Source organism: Cydia pomonella, chromosome 25 (genome assembly GCF_033807575.1).
Source record: "Cydia pomonella isolate Wapato2018A chromosome 25, ilCydPomo1, whole genome shotgun sequence".
In the NCBI taxonomy this organism is placed as follows: domain Eukaryota; kingdom Metazoa; phylum Arthropoda; class Insecta; order Lepidoptera; family Tortricidae; genus Cydia; species Cydia pomonella.
In genome coordinates, this window is record NC_084727.1 from 10,631,630 (window position 1) to 10,655,261 (window position 23,632).

Below are 23,632 nucleotides of genomic sequence, written 5' to 3' on the forward strand. Positions count from 1 at the left end.
ATAATAGGGAGCGTGCATGTTTATTGTTCCGATGTAGCCCACAAGATGGCAGAACCTACTATGCACATGAAAACACCTGACGTGTAAATGTACATGTTTATGGTTCCGATTCAGGCCACAAGATGGCAGACCTCCAACGCGCACGGTCCCTATAGTACTTCACACTATAAAAATATAAAGCAATTTGAGACGAAGACCCCGAATAGTTTTGTAAAACCGTGTGTGCTGCTTTTATATACACTCAAAGGCAATAAAATTGTGTCACTTTCATTGCTCTTGAGTGTACATGGCCGCCAAAATGAGAGTTAAAAATAACCATTTCCTGGAACTATGAAAAACTAACTGTTATTACTTCGTTGTTTTTAGCTCCCAAATGGCGAACCAAACAATAATTTAGGCATATTATTATAAAACTTATATGTAAAGAAATTGCACACAAATTTAAAACTAAATAAAATCTATACACGGTGCTAACGAGAAACCCAAAAGATTTTGACAGTGTATTGCTGATCACATTTAGAGACTAAAATGTCATATAAACTTTTCTGGATTTCGCCTAGTTTCAGAGTTAATACCAATGTAAAAAAAAACATCTTCTTATCGTAACTTAGTGCAAAACGCCTTTTTGATCGCGATGATGCCGTTATGGGGCGTAGTCTAAATATCCTTATTGATAGATGTCAAAAAGTGACATGTAACCTTTGCAAGAACTAGATTTACCAAAAAAAACTTAAAATAGTACATTACGATACAAGTGCGAAAAATAGGAAATTCGAAACGAGTGGCGATAAATTAAAACACGACCGAAGGGAGTGTTTTAAATCGACACGAGTTGCGAATTACCTATTCGCACATGTATCGTACAACGTTTTACAGTACATATGGCCCTTTAAATGTTCGACACAGTAACGTAATATGCTACTTCTCGCACTAGTGCTATAAAGTAGCCCCATATGTACTGTAAAAATATTTTCAGTGCCAGTTTTACCATAACATAATTTTTTTATGTACAAATACGTTTAAAATTTAAAAAAAAAAAGTTTTTGGCGAAATTTAGTGAAACTCATATAACATTGATTCCTTCTTTTGGCCTCAGAAGTACGTGGTTAAAATCTGTCGGGTTCCTCGTGAGCACCGTGTATACGAGAAAGCATTTGCAAAAAATCTCGTGCAAATTATTATAATGCTATTCCAATCCTAACTGTGCCATATAGTTCTAAAAAACATAAAATAATATTATAAAACTACCAACCATTTATGAACGTCTTGTCAAAATAAATATTTTCATTTTTTTTTTTTTTTTTATTTATTTAAGGTCGCTCAAACAGCTAAGGTCATTAGCGACCACTATAAATATACAATTATATCAAATCAAGTCATAATTTTCTCGCATACACTGTCTCAAATATTATACAAATCCTTTTTCATCACACTTGCTCAGCAAGCGTACTATTTCACGCGTGTGCAGCGGGAGCTAATGTCCATTTTACTGCCACGGGAGTTACGAGATTTTTTTTATTAAGTCACTAATTCATACGAATCAAGTAGGTGCTAAGACTCCTGTACAATACTTGTTAAAAGACAAGGTATAAAATGAGTTTTACTTTTAAAATACTAACGTTTATAATTTAATTGTTTTGTTGTGTTTAAAATATTTAATTTTTTTATTTTAATAGCCGTTTTAATTATTTTTTACACCATTTTCAATCATGGCTGAATGCCGGACGGGTCCGTGCCTTTGATGCCTAATCAGTCAAAAAATGACAATATGGCGGACGAATGTCTGAAATGTCACCGTATTTAAGAATTATTTCCTTAAAATTTAGTTTTTTCTTCACAAGTGTGATGAAAAACATTGTGTGTAACTCCGGGGGTAAGAATATTGCAGAACTCGGACCTCTTTAGCAAAATTTACTTACTCCCCTCGTTGCACAATGTACTATTACAGTACATATGGTGCTACTTTATCGCACTAGTGCAAATATTAGCATATTACGTTACTGTGTCGAACATTTAAAGGGTCATATGTACTGTAAAACGTTGTACGATACATGTGCGAATAGGTAATTCGCAACTCGTGTCGATTAAACTCCCTTCGGTCGTGTTTTAATTTATCGCCACTCGTTTCGAATTTCCTATTTTTCGCACTTGTATCGTAATGTACTATTACAGTACATATGGTGCTACTTTACCGCCCTAGTGTGGTAACTAGCACTAATATACGGTGTGCGTATGTCGACGATTTAAAGGGCCATAATATATATACTGTAAAAATTTGTATAATACACGTGCGAAAAGGTAATTGCTTCGGTCGTGTTTCTCGTGTCGATTTAAAACACTCCCAAACACACACGTGTTTTATACGACGTTTTTCAACACACGGGTAAAAAAAAAACTTATACATTAAGTTTATTATCTAAAAGTATTTTTGGAATGGCTTCAAAAATTTTCAATATTTTACTCAATGCCATTTTAAATACAGAAAACAAAAGAGTTTTTAAAAAACGTCTGTTTTGTTCTTATCAAACAAAGCGTATCCTCCATTGACGAATATAAAAGTAACAATACATTAATTTAATTTAATGCAATACTAAAATTTATATAGTGTTTAGAATAATTTTATAGCTTTAATGAGTTTTTAGAGTACAAAACAAGTACCTAAAAACTTACATTTAATATTAATTTGATTTTTTTATTATTATGTAAAATGTTACAAATCATGTTTTGTAAATAATTAATTTTAAATAATATTGTGACATATAATATGAATTATTATGAATAAATATATGAATATGAATATAAGGTAAGATTTAAGCATGCAATTTATTGTTAAAATTACCAACACAAAACAAAATTTGTACACCTAATGCTGGTAAGACATAGTGATACTAATAAATACTAAATTGTCACATCTATGTACCTATGTCTAACAAATAAAATATTGATTGATTGATTGAAAGTTCCACGTTTCGAGCAAGTGTGTTGAAAAGTTCGTGACCGCATCTGCAGTGTGCCCGTGTAAAAAGACCCCCATAACAAGCAAGTACGTTGTAAAACAGAACTCACGGGTGTTTCCTGATGCCTCCATTTCAGCGCGCATGAGTTGCAGGTCCAATGTTGCCTCCTCCAACTTCTCGCGGCAAGATTCCAGCTCGAGTTGGAGTGCCTCGGCGCGCTCTAAAAAAACATTTTATACCACGTCGTTGGCAAACAAGGATACGGCAAGGATAAGGCGTTGCCGACCCTTTAAAAACCTGTACACTCCTTTTTTGAAGAACCCCATACTGTAGACCCTTAGAATGCGGGAGATCGTAACAAACATGGACGCCTCAACGTGATCACTAAAGAGCATATAATCACTACGTTTTAGTGACCACGACCGCTCTGTTAAGAGCGAAACGACTGACAAGGAAAGGTACCCAACTGTCCGGTTCCGATTTGATTTATATTTACATATGTGTCAGTGCATCTGGAAAGGTACCTAGTCACGACATTTAGTTACCGAGTTACATGAGTTTTTGTGGGAGCTGGTGAAAAAGTGCCAAAATGGGTTTGTGTTATAATTGGGTTATTTACATCCTAAGGAACACGTGTGTATAAGAATATCAGTAAAATTATGTTTTTTTAGTATATTTCTCCGACTATAAAGTTTAGTAGTCAGGGTACCTTGTCACGCCATGTCTTAAAAGCCTTTAAATTTTGAATAATTTTGTCAATATTTCCATCGCGGGTAGTCAACTACCTCTTTCTAAGATAGGGTATAGGATCGGTCTATAGCAAAATGATTTTTTGAACCAAAAAAAAATACTTAATGTTTTTTATAAGAAAACATTCAACTTGCATGACTCTTGTATGAAATAACTATTTATTTTAATTTAATACGTTTGCCATTACTTAGATCAGAGGTGCTGAAGGTGAAGGTGCCGAGAGGCCGGGGGATGGGGCGGGGAAGGGGAATGTGACGCGACTCGTGCGCCGCGCGCCGTGCGCGATATTAGTCTGTAGTCGGCTGCCGTTGTGTTATATTAAAAAAATCCAATAATTCTATCATTACAGACCTCGACATTACATTTACTTATTTTATTTTGTTTTGTACTAAAACAAAGTATTTTGATTTAACTAACCATGCCCGGAATATTTCACCAAGCCTATTTCATCGATATCGATACAGAATTGCACCTTCACTATCGTGTGTTGTCCATGCTGAGGATAGATTGAGGGAAAATACCGATTAGGTATATTTGTCCTGCTAAAACCACACCAAGATCGCGTCACGAGGTGTATAATAATTAATTTTTTGATCTCGAATTTAGTCAATGAAAAATTGAGCCGTGATTTTAGTTGTTTGACGTTTAATTAGTATTATAATATTGATCGAAAGAATGATAAATCATAAATTAGGTGCAGTTATGTACACAATTGAGTTATTTTTTCTAGTTTTACTCCATTTATGTAAGATAATGACTTAGCGTGACAAGGTACCCAGTTTAGTAAAATGCTAAACTTTATCTCTTACACGACTAAAACAGAAGTTTTTATAAATAAGAATACAATGATTTCCGCTATAATTATCCTAAATAACATTTTGTTACAGATATTTCTTGCATTATAGGTACTAAAATAGTGATCTTTGAGTTTAAGTTACTAAAGTTTAGTAAATGTCGTGACAAGGTACCCTAGTTACGTTTCCATACAAAAGTGTCAACCGAGTCACTAAACTTTATTGTTAAAAAAAACTGCTTTAACACCATTTCTATTATACCATAGTGGTACACCACGCTCGATACCATTTGATCTTGTGATATAGCATGAATTTACTAATTATTTTGTTGATTTTTAATATTATTACTGTTATTAGTGATCTTTTTTGTAATTGTTAAAAATGCGGTAATTATTACATTTCTTTATGATTATGGAGTTTTCTTTCATTCAATTGTCCCAAAATGCCATAGAATATATAACTATGATGAGAAACTAACAGTTTTAATCTCATTATTTTATGAATTGGGTATAATTAACACTTTCGTGTTTCTTCCACCCTGGCATGTTCAACCTAAGGAATCAGAATAATTAACATGTATTTTTAGACAATTCACCTTTATTATAATTCTTTAACATCCAAAGATTATGATTATACCCTTCACTATGTAACTTCGAAGTAGAAGTGTGTTTTTTGCCACTATAAACTTTAAATGCAATTTTCTCAACTTGTGCATTTCGGAAGTCGAAAATTCAAAAATTTATACAAAAATAATGGTTCCACCTACAGTCATTATTCTTTTTTGTATTGATAGCAAATTTAATCTACTTTTTGGAACCATGCATAACTCAATACCTGCAATAAGGTACTTTTCCATGTGCACTGACACATATGTTATAGAGTAGTCTAAAATAACGGACACGTATTTTTTTTTTAGCTGCCCAAACTCAACCTATTGGGAGAAATTGTCCTCCAAAGTATTAAAAAGTTACTAAATCTTCTAACTCCTATAGAAAGTGATGCTCAAGCAATTTTCTAGTTAATGGCTTATTTGAGTATATGTTTGAGAACAGGAAAAAATAATGTACACGTGTTTTGTAATATCTGCTTAAACTCAAGTTTTCCTAAAAAAACACCCGTCTTTATGTGTAACTTTAGCGATAAGATATTATAAAACTTCGAAAGTCGATTTTTTTTAGGAAAAAATTAGTTTCAGCCGATATAACAAAACACGTGCTCATTATTTTTTCCTGCTCTCAAACATATACTCAAACCAGCCATTAACTAGCAAGTTGCTTGAGCATCACTTTCTGTAGGAGTTAGAAGATTTAGTAATTTTTTAGTACTTTGGAGGACAATTTCTCCCAATAGGTTGAGTTTGGGCAGCCAAAAAAAAATACGTGTCTGTTATTTTAGACTACTCTATAACATAATATAACATAATATGTTATGTATATTATACACCGTGTTTTTATTGAATTTCGTTAACTTCGGGGTATCGGTAAGTACGTTTAAGGAAACAAAATGACATAGTTAATTTAAAAAAAAAAAAAAAATTTTTTTTTATTCCTTTTATTTTTATAAAAAGTAACTAAATGTTGCATATAGCGTTGTTGTAACACGGGCATTACATTTAACTCAACCAAAGAATTGAAAACTGTGATATATCAATGTCATTTCGAACGTCGATCGTCCGAGATAGTACTTACGTTTAGTAGCATATGTATGAACTCGTACTAAACACTAATCAATAAGTAAACAGGCCCTAAGGCAAGTGTACACGCTCGTAAGGGCCTTATAAGATAAAAATTAATGATTGATTATCTCCGAAATGGAGTTAATTAAAATATCGGTGTCTTTGAGAAAGTTAATTTAAGCTCAGGAATGCACCCTCGAAATTAACGCAAATCAAAAAAAACACGGTGTATAAATATAAATCAAATCGGAACCGGACAGTTGGGTAACTTTCCTTGTGAGAAGAAGACAAACTGTAATAAACATTGTGCCTTACGAGGATAAGCCGGCTATTTCCTCACCTTCAGCCATTTCCTTGTCCAGCGCCGCCATCTCGGCCGCCTCCTGCAGCTCGGCCGTCTCATCGTTGTGGTTGTCCAGCGCCTCTTGAGCTTCGCGCACCTGAACAAGCAAGCTCTATTTATCTAATATCTATTTTTTTTTGTTTATACTACGTCGGTGGCAAACAAGCTTACGGCCCGCCTGCTGGTAAGCAGTATCCGTAGCCTATGTACGCCTGCAACTCCAGAGGAGTTACATGCGCGTTGCCGACCCTAACCCCCTCCCGACCCTCGTTGAGCTCTGGCAACCTTACTCACCGGCAGGAACACAACACTATGACTACTACTACACTACATACTATACTTTCCTTCTTCCTTCTTCCTCGCGTTGTCCCGGCATATTGCCACGGCTCATGGGAGCCTGGGGTCCGCTTGACAACTAATCCCAAGATTTGGCGTAGGCACTAGTTTTTACGAAAGCGACTGCCATCTGACCTTCCAACCCAGAGGGAAAACTAGGCCTGGTTGGGATTAGTCCGGTTTCCTCACGATGTTTTCCTTCACCTAAAAGCGACTGGTAAATATCAAATGATATTTCGTACATAAGTTCCGAAAAACTCATTGGTACGAGCCGGGATTTGAACCCGCGACCTCCGGATTGCAAGTCGCACACTCTTACCGCTAGGCCACCAGCGCTTCTACACTACATTTACTTATTTTTATTTATACTATTTTATCAAATCAAACATAAATAAATAAATATTGATTATCATTATGTAAAGCGGTGGTAACCGAGTGGATATGACGTCTGACTTTCAATCCGGAGGTCGCGGGTTCAAATCCTGGCTCGTACCAATGAGTTTTTCGGAACTTATGTACGAAATGTCATTTGATATTTACCACTCGGTTCGGTGAAGGAAAACATCGTGAGGAAACCTGCATACATCTGCGAAGACATTCAAAGGTGTATGTGAAGTCCCCAATCCGCATTGGGCTAGCGTGGGGACTATAGCCCGAGCCCTCTCGCGCACGAGAGGAGGCCTGTGCCCAGCAGTGGGACGTATATAGGCTGAATTATTATTTTATTATTATCATTATGTAAAAAAAAAAAATATTTCGTGAAAAAACACGTATACAATTGTTACAAGTGTTGAGCCCTCCTAGTAGGTATGAAGACACCTGTATGTATGTATTTAATGTCTTTAAAACTAAAAATATATTTAATGCCTGCCTCGACTTAAAACAGAACTTACCTCCTGCAAGTCCCTCTGCAGCTGCGTTGCGACTCCATAATACGAGCTTTAAATTCGTTGGCCTGCTCTAACTGCAGTCGCACTCGCTCTAACATGAGACTTCAGTGCGAAATTTTTACTAGATCACACAAGCTAAAATTCCTCTTATATACTAATTCTTTATAAAAACATTTATTATTAGACAACTAAGGCTCATAGACAGTTTAAGATGACTCAAAAACTAATTTTCTTTGTAATTTCTGCCTCGACTTATTAGAGACCTCTCCTCCTGCTTCGCTCTCTGCAAGTCCCTTCGCAGCTGCGCTTGTGACTCCATAATTCGTGGGCCTGCTCTAACTACAGTCGCACTCCCTCTCACATGAGAGTTAAGTTCGAAATTCTAACTAGATCCACCATTATTACTACTACAAGCTAAAATTCCTCTTAACTAAGGCTCACAGACGGTTTAAAATGACTTAAAAAACTAATTTTCTTTGTAATTTCTGCCTCGACTTATTAGAGACCTTACCTCCTGCTTCGCTCTCTGCAAGTCCCTCTGCAGCTGCGCCTGCGACTCCATAATACGAGCTTTGAATTCGTTGGCCTGCTCTAACTGCAGTCGCACTCGCTCTAGCTCGCGCAGGCGCTCGCGGTCCTCGGCGCGCTTCACGCGGAGGGTCTCAAGCTTTTCCTTCAGGTCTTCTACTTCCGACTTCAGTTGAGTGATCTGAAAACAACGAACATTCTTTAGTCTTCTTCTTCCTCGCGTTGTCCCAGCATTTTTGCCACGGCTCATGGGAGCATGGGGTCCGCTTGACAACTAATCCCAAGATTTGGCGTAGCCACTAGGTTTTACGAAAGCGACTGCCATCTGACCTTCCAACCCAGAGGGTAAACTAGGCCTTGTTGGGATTAGTCCGGTTTCCTCACGATGTTTTCCTTCACCGAAAAACGACTGGTAAATATCAAATGATATTTCGTACATAAGTTCCGAAAAGCTCATTGGTACGAGCCGGGGTTTGAACCCGCGACCTCCGGATTGCAAGTCGCACGCTCTTACCGCTAGGCCACCAGCGCCTTGGTTAACTATCTACAGGGTGGCCAAATAAGAAGTATACATTTTGTTTTTAAATTTTAACTGTATTAAGTTCAAAAATTATTAAGTATTGTTTTAAAAATATATTCTTCAGGGTTGGCAAATTCACGCGAAACATAATTTCTGACATATGTCCACCTCTAACAGCAGGCAAATGTAAGCCCTTATCATCCCAATGTTCAGCATCTATTCGCACATTTTTGGCATTATCTTAGTACATTTGTGTCGAATAGTCGGTTTTAACTGTTTAAATTTCATCAGCTCGTTAGCATAGACACGTAATTTTAGATAGCCCCAGAAATAAGTCAAGAGCTGGAAAATTTGGGTGCCAATCACTGTCACTTTTTTTCAAAATTAATCGAGCAAACAACGTGTTTTAAACAACAGAAACATTTGAGATAAAATTGCTTGCTGCTAGTGGTATACATTTGGCAGAAATTATCTTCCGTATACAATTGCCAACCCTGAATAATATATTTATGAAAAAATATTTAATAAAATTTCCACTTAATGTAATTAAAATTTAAAAACAAAGTGTATCATTCTTATTTGTCCACCCTGTACTATTGTCAAAAAAATATCCACCTTTTTAAAGTTAATGTCAATATGTAGCAACTCTGCCACGGTTAATTTATTTTATTTATTTATTTATTTATTAAGGAGATAACACAGAAACATACATGGAACGTGCAGGTACAAAAAAATGTTGGTTACATATTTGAGTACAGATGTTTCCTTAAAATTATCTGACTGTGAACACATAATACCATGACAGTAGAGACTATTATACATGTTAAAGAATGACAAAGAATATTAAGGTATACAAGAAAATTACATAACAGTAAAATATATACTAATATAAAGAAAAGAAAAGATAGGAAAAGAAAAGAAAAGAAAAGAAAACAAAAAAAGAAAAGAAAAGAAAAGAAAAGAAAAGAAAAGAAAAGAAAATAGTTTACCTCTTGCTGCGCCTGCAGGTTGGCCAGGCGCTCCTCCGCGTGCGGCGTCGGCGCGGGCGACGTGATGCTCTGCCCCGGCGTGTACTGCGGGGTTAGCGTCTCCACGAACCCGGTCTGCCAACAGAAAAAGACCATGGAAATTATCCAGTCCCTTCTGAACCTAGAGCCGGAAAAAAAACTCGAAAGTCATTGTTTCCCAAGTTGTAAGTTTCAGGTAAGCCAAGGCAATCGCAATTATGGCGTAACTACTCTAAAAATACAAGAAGTGAGTCTAGATCTACAGCCACTTAAACCATGGGTGAACCTCTCTTTTATAGCGAAAGTGTGCAATAATTATATATGTGTCGTTCTCAAGCAAAAGGTACAACATTGTCGCTTGCCATATGGACGCTCTGACAGGTTAGTAGTATAGTTACGAGCAAAACTCGCCCTTATGCCTGAAAACGTCACATATGTGCCTCTAGCTTTAGACTCATTTCTGGGATTTTTAGAGTAAGTAGATGCATTTGCCCCAAAGATACAATTGCGCTGGCTGGCCTTAAATGTTTCCGTTTCTTATTCCACCGACGGACCGGCAGCTGACTTTAGCAGTGGTTCACTTACTTCGACAAATGAAGCGACGTGGCTCTTTCAGCCGTCAGCGAGGCTTACGACGACCACAATTGGTGACTACTCGCCAGTGACGTTCGAGAACTGAAATATATGTCTCCGTTTCTTATTCCACCGACGGAGCGGCGGCTGACTTTCAACAATGTTTCCATACTCACCTCAACAAATGAAGCTCGCTTCGCCGCCTGATCAGGCGACGCGGCTCTTTCAGTCGTCGGCGACGCGTACGACGTCAAAGATTGGCGACTACTCGCCAGTGACGTTCGTGAACTGAAATATATTAATTATACGATGATATGATATCGCATCCCAGAAAAATGTCGGGTCCGTGACGCTATTTTTTTAACACTTTTGATGAAGCTAGGAAACCGATATTTGGCATGGTAACGTTAAATATATCGATATTTAACACAGTTTTCTGCAGGTTATCAAGGTATAGTCGTTCGATTTGAAGCTGGCCCCGAGCGGCTAATCTTTTGTCTATTGACCTGGCGCTAGTTATGCACGCTTAATGCAACGCCACGATATGATCCCACCGGACCGTTACAGGTACGTTCGTTTCGTCCGTGCAATTTTATTTAAACTTAGTGTTAAGTATGTTCGTCATGTTATATCTCTTTTTGTATTAGCTTGTCTACTGTGCGTAATTTATTTCGGTTTATTTTATGTTTCTTTCCTTTTTTCTGTTACCTTCCGTGATTATTTTGCACTCGATGGTCTCATCGGAAGATCAGCGCTGGAAGTCGCCAGCAACATGCTGAGATGAGGCCATTTCGTGACACTTTATCCTCACTATGTTCTCTTTTATATATGTCTATTACTGTTTGTGTGTTTATGAATAAAACAAATTCTATTGTTAACTAAAACCGCACGTGCCACTATCTGCAAAAAAAGAGTCGTATAATTCTAATTGGTACCTGAGCGCGGGCTAGTCTAACGCTCAAATAACCAGTGTAGGTGCGCTCTCAGATAACGCGCCTTTGTTCCGCATATCGAGGACACATTTTGGTTTGTTAGCGTTCGACTCGCCGGCACTCAGTAACCGTATAGAGACCACACAAGAAATCGCAAATTATTTTTCCATTTGTTCATTTTGAAACTTATTTCAATTACCATAGGAGTTGAAATTCAATAACCGGTTAAAGTGACCGGACCCTTTTTATGCAGGTAGTGGCACGCGCGGTTTTAGTTAAAAATAGACAAAGGATCAGCTGCTCGGGGCCAGCACAAATCTAACGACTATAGCTGCCTGCTAGCATTCGCGTCACGTCCCCGGAAAAGTAGTTTTTCGTGGAATGCCCCCGTATACAGCTGGCAGTGAAGAGGATATAAAAATACTGTAGCCCCATAGCGTAAATGGGTGAATCAACTTTTTCTTGCGCGTTGGTTAAATTCTCCTGGTTCACTCTTTAAAAACCTGATTTTAAGGCATTAATATTTACCAAACACGTTTTTTAAGTTATGCACGTTATTAGAACGTGATAATCAAGTTCTTATAATAACTAGTTGTTCTAGTCCCCTGGCTGACGAGACAGAATAACAACAGGAAATAGTTGACCCACCCAAATAATTGTAGAGAAAAATAGCATACAATGTAAGCACTGTAAAGAAACGCAGGAAATGATATATACGCGTTGAAATATCTAATACGTAAGTGTGCATTATATTTCTTAAAATACCTAAATATACAAAGTACAAAAAATATGGTCTGTTTAAGACCATAATCGGTATCGTATTCTGTATAAAGCAGAGACGCTGTCCATATAGATTTTCGTACGTTGACTCGACTGTTGCTATCTCTATTGCACTCGCATAAGTATAGTGCTGTCACAGAGTTAACTCGCACAGTGACATTGACAACCGGCATCGTGAGCGGGACAGCAATAATTGGGTATTTCACACATGTTGAATATTAAAACAAAATTTAGTTAAATGGATAAGATATGAGCTATCCATTATAAAAAAGAGGAATTTAAAAATATATATTGAGATTATAGAAAAATACAAGGCTCCAAAGACTAAAAACATTTTTTTTTTTCACTTTCAAAAAGATAAAATGAAATAGTACCATTCGATTCCTTACATTTTATTGAAAATAATTTGTATAACAACTATATACTTAAACGCAATATTTCAGGGTCAAAATAGCAATTTTCTTGATCTTACATACATTTAGGACAAACTAATGTAATGTGACGTCACATTACAATATCATTTTGTTAGAGGCGTTTCAATCGTCGAGTGCCAGCGGCAGATTTTAAATCTCATTTCTGATCTTTGTGTTGCTTAAATGTCATGAGTCCCATATAGACATTTGATCCTCAGGAAAATCAAGATCGATTGACATTATTTACAAAAAACTGTCAAGTAGCCAAATATGCGCGTGCAATAGAGATAGCAACATTAACAACAGCCGGGTCAATGTACGATACTCTATCTGGAAAGCATCTTCGCTTTAGAAAAAAGTAGCAAATAACATTTTTCTAACTAAGGAAACATTTTTATTTATAGAGTTGGTCAGATCTGGACAATCTGCCCCGTACTTTTTAGACTTTTTTCTCTAGAACACGTTTCATACCGATTTCTACATGTTTAGTGAACAAAAAATTGGCAAAATGACTCTACGATTTACATTTGAGGCTACTAGGAAAGCATAAAAATTCTCAGATAGCAAGAAACGTGTAAGCGCAATAAGTGACATAGAAACAATAAAGAACCCACTAATTGTGGGCTTTGTAGACACACGGAAGAAATAACAATATATTCAAAAAATACTGAGAGTATATAAAGAGTGGCTAAAATGTCCCCGTTTTTTATTTTTATTTTTTGTACAAAATTATGTAACACCTCTGGAGTTGCAAGCGTCCATAGGTACGGTGACTGCTTACCATCAGGCCGTATGCTTGTTTGCCACCGACGTAGTATAAAAAAATTATGAGGACTATCTGAAATTTTTCCAAGAGGATTTTTTTGTCCTTTTTGACATTATTTGATATAGAATTGAATAGAAATAATTTCAGTATTCAGACAACACATCACTACAAATTATTATTAATTATACACTGTGTGCCAATTTTGTTGCTATCCGTTCACCGTCCAAGAGTTTTTGGGTGATACAGACACAAACATCCAAACTTTCACATTTATAACGCGTCACAAACTTTCGAACGCGAACTGATTTTTATCGATTACTAAGGAATTTTAATATCCAAAAACAAAGAAATAAACAAACATAATAAAACTTACTAAGTACTTAAAATAAAGAAAAAAATTTGGCCGAAATCACCGTCAATGAGCAAGGTGCCTAGAAGGCTGGCCGTATTTCCCCGCTGTATGGCGATACTTATACGCTGTGCGAAATAGTGGCCAGCCCTCTGGTCGCCCGAGGCCTCTATTAGGCGCGCCGACAACTTTTAATCTAATTTTTATAAAAATATATTGGTGAAAAAACGAAATGGGCCCCTAGCCTTTTGCCCGCCACGACTAATTTATATAATACGCAATAGTAAACTTTATCATCATGTATAAAGGTTCATATTATATTGTAGCGTTTGTCAGCTATGGCCAACTGTGACGGTCAAAGGGATACAAGGTGCAACAAAAATAGTGGGGTAGTTAAAGAAAAAGTAGATGGAAAAAAAAATCGGGTGAAAAATAATTCCTCTACTTTTTTCTAATGAGAACACAATAACGAATATTTCTTAAAACGAATCCCTACTATTTTTGTTACAACCTGTATAAAAAAAATATAAAAAAACCCTATTGGGCAAGCTTCATATACAATGCGTGTACAGCTCGCAGCGTGCATTCGCGATAATCACACTGATACGAATTCGCGCGCCGCTCTCACGTTACCACTGCCACTAGAGGCATGGAAAGTAGGTAGTATGGAAACGTTATTCGTCATGCCTCACGTCAGACGAGGACGTCATGCCCGTGGCTCCCTATTTTGTCACGATTCGAAGGAACGGCAGTACCTAGTGCGTAGCGTCGCGATTAAACGCGCGAGTAGCAGTGTGTGGCCAGAGAGGGCAACATCGCGGCGACACCAGAGCGACGTGCGAATTCGCAGCAAACGTGAAGACCGCTATGTATATATAGTGACGTCCGTCGTTACCTCGACATGGAGAGCGTGGCCTTCGCCGCCGGCGCCGTCTTGCGGCGCACCCTTTGTGATAATGTTACGTTATGTTATTTGTTAGACTTACTTGTATGGTAGTTACAAATAGATAAGAGTTCATTGACAACAAAAAGCTTATAATATGTAGACACGTTTAGATACGGGGCACAACTTTTTCTAAGACTTATACCCATAGTACGTGACCCATTTATTTATTTTTTAGTCGCCCCTCCTTCACTCCAATTTAACTCAAACTTCTCGATAATTATTCCTCCCTCGGTCACCACCCGTAGGATATGCCATGACATCCCCCATCCCCTCTAGTTTTTACGTAGTGATTCAAACATATTTTTTGCAAACAAACAGTTAAAACTAGCTTAGTTTGACGACCTGTCTGGCCTAGTGGGTAGTGACCCTGCATATGAAGCCAATGGTCCTGGGTTCGAACCCCAGTAAGGACATTTATTTGTGTGATGAACACAGATACTTCTTCCCGAGTCATGGGTGTTTTCTATATATATAACTAAAGTATGTATTTATCTATGTATGTATATCGTCTCCTAATACCCATAGTAGAAGCTTTGCTTAGGTTGATTTATGTAAGTTTGCCCCCAAATATTTATTTATATAAAAAAAATTACATAGTTGCCACCTGTGGGTCAAAAGCGATAAAATAATCCCCTTCCCTACACTGGTCATGTAGTATGGATACATTCCCTTCAAATCAATGCAAATTGTGCGGGAATTTGGCTGTTTTTAACCATTTGATTTGCTTTTTGTAAAGGTCAATGATTACATTTTAATATATTACTTATTTGTAATAAAAATATAGTAAATAAATCTTCTTTTTATGCGTTTTTCTTAAAAAATAACTAATACGATAATTTCATTCATCTAAATACTATATTCTTATACTGTTTTTAAATATTATTAAGGAATTAATTACATACAAAATTAATAATCGTCTAACACGAACATAGAAGTATTAAAACAAAAACAAAATACCAACATAAAATCTTTTAGCCAATTTTTTTATTAAAAAAACTTAGACACGGGAATTCTAAGACCCGTATTTTTTACCGTATGTTATAGTTCTTTTTTTTAGCATTGGATTAAGGTAAACAATATTGACATGTTTATTAAAAAACGCTTTTTAAAATCAGTAACTATTACTTATGAAAGCCGAATAATTACATGATTTATAATTGTTATAAATTAGTGTAAAATATTTTTCAAAAAAGTTTACACGTCGAAATTCCTTCTTTCTAATGTTAAAAAAAAAACGAACTATAGGTTCAAACTAAGGCAGCCGCCAATTATGGCGCTCAATCAGATGGTGCCTTACGGCGCCATTCGTTTTGTGTTAGTTAAATTGTTAAACCTTAGTACTTGACAACCTAGTGACTGACAGCTCAGCTGTGTTTATTTAGTCACCTGCAATAATTTACGGGGTGAACATATAGGTCATACTGAGCAACTTTTACTATGGGACCAACCCCAAAATCGCGAAAAAAAAAATTCTCCCATAGAAAAAGTCAAGATCAGCCAAAATGCATGAATCAGCCAATTTTTTTGCGATTCCGGGGTTGGTCTCATAGTAAAAGTTGCTCAGTATGACGTAAATATCCCGTAAATTATTGCAGGTGACCAAATAAACATCCTGTATACGGCTACATTATTTTGCACACTGTGCGTCTTATTGTTCATTTGTCTACATTATAACTGAGTATAATCAATAAAAATTAGCTAAAAATAACAATAATTGTGCTATACATTTACGTGTGCATTTAAATTATTTACAAACAAAGAAAAATTAAACCGAGGAAGAAGGACGATAACATGCATCTAAAATAATGAAACTTAATAGAAAACTTAGCAATTAATTACTTAATAGAAAACTATCTAGATGTCCAAATGATAGGAATCTAAATTAATATATATATATATATATATATATATACATATATATATTATATAGCATTAAAATCATCATAACATTGGCTAACATTGTTAAAACTAAGAAAGACTCTTTTACCTAATTTGAACATCAAATCATAGTTTGCCATTGGCCGAGCGTACATATATCGCAAGTAATAGAGGTGGAGACGCTCGAACGCGTACGAATAATAACTGGTGACATACAAACACTCAGCTAAACTTCTATCTTATACTTGTGGGATAAGATCGTCATAACAATAATTCCTAGCCTACGTCCCACTGCTGGGCACAGGCCTCCTCTCATGCCCACGCCGGCCCAATGCGGGTTGGGGACCTTTCTGCCCTCCGGCTGGAAAGCGTCAAGTCGCCGCTTTCCGCGGCTCCGTGGAACGGAAAAATAGTATACAATACAAACCTCGAGTATCGAGCAATACAGCCTCAGATCACATGTAATTGTCGGCCGAGGCGAAGCTGAGGACGTTTCTTACTTTATAGTATGTCATAAAAAATAAACAAGTTTAATCAAAGAGAATTTGAAGTAGAGGTGGATTGTCAAAGAAAATTTTGTAGCCACAGTAAATTTACTGCCATCTTTTGACGCATGATTAAAACTTTTCGAACGCCATTTGACTTTAATCCTTATTATTTCACTGATATGTGTTTAATTTGTTAAATATCTAAAAGTGGCGGCATTTGCCGGGAATAACCCAAAGGTTGTGGCGCCATCGCTCGAAACGATGCTGCCATACCTTCGGCCTTTGATCCACTTTTTGATATTTAACAAATTAAACACATATCAGTGAAAGGATAAGGATTAAACACAAATGGCGTTCTAAAAGTTTTAATCATGCGTCGAAAGATGGCAGTAAATTTACTGTGGCTACAATGTTTTCTTTGACAGCCTCTATTTCAAATTCTCTTTGGTATAATTAAGGTAAAAATGACGATCTCACCCCACTAGACACCGCAACCTTGTGCAAGAAGCTACAGTGCTAAGGGTACAGTGATTACTCACGTGGTGGGTCTAGAGCGCTGGGCCACTGTAATACTAGCGGAGAAAACACACGGTTAGAACCCACACTACTAATACTAGCTACTAATGAAGATTTCGTGACTAAAATAATTAGTATTCACACTTCCAAACTTCGTTCTGATTTTCAAGTAGTTCTGAGATTAAGGTACTCCCATTGACATATATCTAAGGACGGGCCTTATGGGCACTAAGAATGGTGCTAGTTCAGTGGTGTCACTCATGAATTCGAGCCAATCGTGCAGTATAACGCAACTAGTTGCGACCCATCGCGCGCGTGATGCGAACGCGTTGTGGCGTTAGACTGCACGATTGGCTCGAATCCGTGTGCGTGACACCGCTGTACTGGCCCTCTTCTTATTGCCCGTAAGGCCCGCCCTTAGATATACGCCAATCGGTACTCCCATCCATGATTTAAACTAAATACAAATATTAGAATCAAGCCATAAATTGTATAAAATGAGTAAAGTTTAAGAAAAAACGTGCTTCCGAGTTTGACAGCTGACGAATGATATGATATATTTATCGCATAATATACAACTTTACTTAAAATTACACATAGTCAGACCAAGGTAAGTTGGCAGCGATTTTATTAGCCAAGCCTGTGCAAGTGTTAAGTAAAAGTCATAATTTCATAGAACCATGACGTTTAAAATAACACTTGCACTGTCTAGGCTGTCGAAGTCGCTGCCAACTTATCTTGGCCAGACTCCAGTAAACTCTTAGGCATTTTACAATAACAAAAGTATGGTGAAGCGCTGGTGGCCTAGCGGTAAGAGCGTGCGACTTGCAATCGGGAGGTCGCGGGTTCAAACCCAGGCTCATTCATACCTATGGGTTTTTCGGAATTTATGTAAGAAATATCATTTGATATTCACCAGTCGCTTTTCAGTGAAGGAAAATATCGTGAGGAAACCGGACTAATCCCAATAAGGCCTAGTTTACCCTCTGGGTTGGAAGGTCAGATGACAGCCGCTTTCGTAGAAACTAGTGTGTACGCCAATACTTGGGATTAGTTGCCAAGCGGACACAGGCTACCATGAACCGTGGGAAAAGTGCCGGGACAACGTGAGGAAGATGATTAAATTACAAAAGTATGTCAGCAATTTTAGAAAGCATTCCACGGGCTGTTCCGTAAGGACGCCTTTTATTTCCTGTGTTGCAATATTTTTTCGGTGTTTAAAGTAGGCAATTATTTTTCTGTGCATATTTTTGCAAAGAGAATTAAGAAGACCAAGAGTGCTCACTCCATACAACGTATTTGTTACCAAAAATACTATTATTTTCGTAGTCTACATCTAGCGTCAAGTAGCGGAACTCTCAGTAGTACTGCTACTCGACAATAGATGTCGCGGCAAACAAAAAGTCTAATGCTCAACGATTTTCCGCTAATATTGTAACTAGAGAAACCGGAACTCAATTTTTAACTCCTACGCTTACTACGAAAATAATAGTATTTTTGGTAACAAATACGTTGTATGGAGTGAGCACTCTTGGTCTCCTTAATTCTCTTTGCCATTACCCACAGAAAAGGAACCTCTTGAACCTGCAAATCTTCACAAAATCCGCGTGTGTCCGGGACAACTGTAGACGATTTCATGGAATGCTCCCGTAAGTAACTAAAAACAATTATATAGGAAACTAATTTTTATCAAGCAAACATCTGCAAGCGATACTACAAATTTAAATTTTTATATAAAAATATTACCTACATAGGCAACAAATTAACTACCACGGGTCGTATATTATTTGATTTATTTGACAACCAAATACTGACGACCGGTTTGGCCTAGTGGGTAGTGACCCTGCCTACGAAGCTGATGGTCCCGGGTTCAAATCCTGGTAAGGGCATATATTCGTGTGATGAGCATGGATATTTGTTCCTGAGTCATGGGTGTTTTCTATGTATTTAAGTATTTATAAATATCTATATATTATATATATCGTTCTCTAAGTACCCTCAACACAAGCCTTATTGAGCTTACTGTGGGACTTAGTCAATTTGTGTAATAATGTCCTATAATATTTATTTATTTTTAAATACTGGACACCATCTACATAGCTGTTAATCTCGGAACACGAATTTGTCTTAAAGATTACACATCTACAAAAAAAGAATCTTTGCATACAACCAGTGAAGTGACCTCGAAATCGACTTGTTCAGATCGGTTCATATTTGAAATGGAAAGAAAAACGTCAATAGGCAGATCTGCACAGACGAGGATCTGCTGTGCGAAGCAATCCGGTCTGTGTAGACGCGCCTTATATTATGACTCCCATAAAACACCAGTAAAATGACAGGTACAGAACTACTAACTACTTTAAATGGTTTTAGTCTTGAGGAGTAGTAAATTAATAAATATATTTTCTCAAACTTGCAATAAAATTTTGACATGACTTATTTCAAATTAGGTCCGGAAATACTACATATCAGGTGCGATGAGTGAAGATAATATGGAAAGGAATTTCATACAGCCTTACATACCTAGGCCTGTAAACAACCTTCTTTTGTTTTTAAACGTCAAATTGTGACACAACGTCTTGGCATTCAACCATCAAATGGTAGTAGACTCGTAATTTGTTATTAGCTGTACCTACGAATAAAAGAAATAGTCAATTTTTTTTTTTCATTGCAAGTTTGAAAAAAGCACTATACAAATCTCGGCAAGAAACGGGGCTGCTGGCGTATCCCAGTCTATATCTACTTGGCCTGCAACCCTTCGTTTCCCGGCCTCTATAGTAATGTACTATTACTGTCTTTAACGCGTAAATTTATATATTTTTATTATTTTCTTACTCCACTGTCTAAAATTATCATTTCGGTGTCAATGGTTCCTTCTGACAGAATTCTATGACCATAGACATCGTATTTTAATCACGCGATTATTTTCGTATGCGACATCTAGCGGATTTATCAGTAACGCTACTTGACACCAGATGTCACGAGTGTCGCGACTGACGGAAAGTGTATTGCTCAACAATTTACAACTAATATTACAAACAGGAGTTCAAAATAGAGTTCCGGTTATAGGGAGCGTGCATGAACTGTAGGAGGCAGCACAGGAGCCCTCAGATTTTTGGCGCGAGGCGTAAAAGTGATGTTTTTTGTGCCGATGTAGCCCACAAGATGGCAGAACCTATTCTGCACAAGAAAACACGTGACGTTTATGGTTGTTTATGTGCATGTTTATGGTTCCGATTCAGGCCACAAGATGGCAGACCTTCCAACGCGCACGGTCCCTATAATATTAGCTGAAAATTGTTGAGCATTGAACTTTTCGTTCGTCGCGACATCTATTGTCAAGTAGCAGTACTGATAAATCCACTACTTGACGCTAGATGTCGACTACGAAAACAATACGCGTTATGGTCTGACGACCTGTCTGGCATAGTGGGTAGTGACCCTGCCTATGAAGCTGATGGTCCGGGGTTCGAATCCCGGTAAGGGCATTTATTTGTGTGATGAGCACAGATATTTGTTCCTGAGTCATGGATTTTTTCTATGTAATTAAGTATTTGTATATTATATATATCGTTGTCTGAGTACCCACAACACAAGCCTTCTTGAGCTTACCGTGGAGCTTAGTAAATTTGTGTAATAATGTCTTATAATATTTATTTATTTTATGATAAGAAAACTGATATATGAAGTGAGCACTCTATGCATACTTATTTCTCTATGATCACATCAAAGTCGGTGGCTATTTAGCACAGAAGGACTCAAACTTTATAATTTCAATTCTGGCTTGAATATAATTTTATTTTACATCTGGCAACACTAGCGATAGACTAGCAACACAATAGAAGAAGATCACTTGCTTGTAGTGAATGTATATTGTGTACCATTTTGTGCTTCTCTCCGGACTGGGAGTTGCCGCTGGCCGCGGACTGAGCAGCAAAATAACTAAATGAACGCCAACGTAACGATATTACGGCGCAAGGGCGTTGCAAGCTCGTGTGAGGGGGGGGGGGGGGGGGCCGTTAATATGGCCGATAGGGGATGAGGAAGGGCATATATTTGGTTAAAGAAATTTTATTATCTGGGAGGGGGCAGCTGCCCCCTTGCCGCCCCTTGGCTTTTATTAAAAAACCTTAACACACTTTTGTAGGAAACTAGAAGATCTAATAGAAACTATACCAAGTACCCCTCTAAAACACTCATGCTTTGGCTTCCCAAATGTGCCCCTCACCGAATTAGTGTCAAGTTAGAGAAAATGTAATGTTTTCATTGTAAGATGATAATATTTGTAAATCATTGATTTGCTGGCTGCATGGGACACACTTGAGTCTAACCTATAGATAATAAGTTTCGGCTACACACCGCAACGCTAAATGTTACATTAAAAATAAATCTTACACAGTAGTCATATTCATATACACCGTGGGCTGGTAAAAGCAGACAGATTTTTAAGGTGTATTCTTGATCGCATTTAGAGACTAAAATGTCATACAGACCGATTTCTTCTTTTTAGAGAGTGACAATAGGGTTGTTTCCATCTACAAATCTTAGGGCAGAATTGTATCCCAATAAATTCTTTTGGATTATAAGAACATGTTAAACTACTTTTAGGGGACCTGTAAGGACCATATTTTTGTAAATATTTAATTTAAAATGTCTTTTGGCACACGTCACGTGACCAAACTCGAAACGTCATTGAAGATTCTGATGACGTCACAACTCTCGGATTGACACTGTTGACAGTTACGCGATAAACAACAAATGACAAATGTCAGTTGACAGTTCGTATCTTCTACGTGTGTATGTAGTTATGTGTCAAACCGTAAACTGTGACGTCACATAATTTTCAAAGAGCGTTTTGGGCGCGAAAGCATCTGTCAAAATATATTTTGCTAATTTAACATATTTAAAGCCGTTTTTAGTATAAAAGTTGAATTTTAGGGCACCTTTTAGTTAATATAGAACGTAATACAAGCGTTTCAAAAAATTGGAAACAACCCTATTCTTGTGGAAATTTATATCTGTAATAATTGAATGAAAAACGCCTATTTGAGTTAGACATACCTACTGACAGATGTTAAAGTTTTAAAGAAAACTCGCCATTTGTATCTGTAATTTAAAAAAACTTTACTTATTCGTTGTAAAGTATTTTCGCAGAGATTTAAAAAGGAACAACGTGTCCTGTCCGTAAAAACGCAAAAAAATCTTATCGGCAAAAAAACGTGGCTTATTTTACCAAAACTCATATAACATTTTTTGGTCCTTACGACCTCCGGAATGCGTGGTTAAAATCAATCGGGTTCTACCAGCCCATGGTGTATAATGATTATTATATAGTAGTTCTTATACTCTAAATTCTTGTGAACGACAAAATCAATCAATATGTGTTAAACTACGTCTGACACTCATAATACACTCAGCAGCATAAGTTTCTAAGGGTCTATAAAGTGTTCAAAATGACCTAAGCACGCTCTTATTACCTTAACAATAAAGCTGTGTTCAGGTCATTTTGGCCAACTCCCCCGCTTAGCTTCTGTATCTCAATCATTATATAGGATGACTACTTTGGTTCAACATCGTACAGAAACTTTCAATTAAGCTACCGCTTATAAAAAAATATTAGAAGATGCACGTAGAACAAAAATGATTACTTATAAAGCTAATCTGCGTAAAGAGACGTCAGAAGGACAAATATTTCCGTGGCTCAGTTATTTATTAAACTATAGAGAAATACGTTAACATAGAGTGCTCACTCCATACATCAGTTTTCTTACCAAAACTATTATTATTTTCGTAGTTGATATCTATCATCAAGTAGTGGATTAGTACCGCTACTTGACACTAGATGTCGCGAGTGTCGCGACTGACGAAAAGTGCATTGCTCAACAATTTACGACTACTTAATATTACAAGCAAAAGGAGTTGAAAATAGAATTCCGGTTAATACGGTTATAATATTAGCTGAAAATGGTTGAGCATTAGACATTTCGTTCGTCGCGACATCTATTGTCAAGTAGCAGTACTGATAAATCCGCTACGTGACGCTAGATGTCGACTATGAAAATAATAAACGTTTTGGTAAGAAAACTGATGTAGGGAGCGAGCGCTTTATGCTTACTTACTTATTTCTCTATGATTAAACGCAAGGTTTGGATACCGGTTAAATATTCAAACCATTGTTCAAACTAGTATGT

At 37.0% G+C, this 23,632-nt stretch overlaps 1 protein-coding gene across 4 annotated transcripts in view; it reads right to left on the reverse strand.

Annotated features, from left to right (window-relative positions):
• LOC133531591 (dynactin subunit 1) overlaps nucleotides 1-23,632 on the reverse strand; it is a 74,679-nt gene that overhangs the window by 43,043 nt on the left and 8,004 nt on the right. For 3 of the 4 annotated variants that reach the window (XR_009801560.1, XR_009801559.1, XM_061869897.1), the window contains exons 4-10: nucleotides 17,465-17,497; nucleotides 14,509-14,559; nucleotides 10,550-10,661; nucleotides 9,783-9,896; nucleotides 8,257-8,454; nucleotides 6,517-6,616; nucleotides 3,067-3,177 (exon numbers count right to left, since the gene is read on the reverse strand). Coding sequence is in view for 1 of the 4 variants with exons in the window: in XM_061869897.1 (XP_061725881.1) it covers nucleotides 3,067-3,177; nucleotides 6,517-6,616; nucleotides 8,257-8,454; nucleotides 9,783-9,896; nucleotides 10,550-10,661; nucleotides 14,509-14,559; nucleotides 17,465-17,497 (719 nt within the window). In the remaining 3 variants the exon portion in view is untranslated. The remainder of the gene's footprint in view (nucleotides 1-3,066; nucleotides 3,178-6,516; nucleotides 6,617-8,256; nucleotides 8,455-9,782; nucleotides 9,897-10,549; nucleotides 10,662-14,508; nucleotides 14,560-17,464; nucleotides 17,498-23,632) is intronic. The other variant, XR_009801561.1, reaches the window with a different exon arrangement.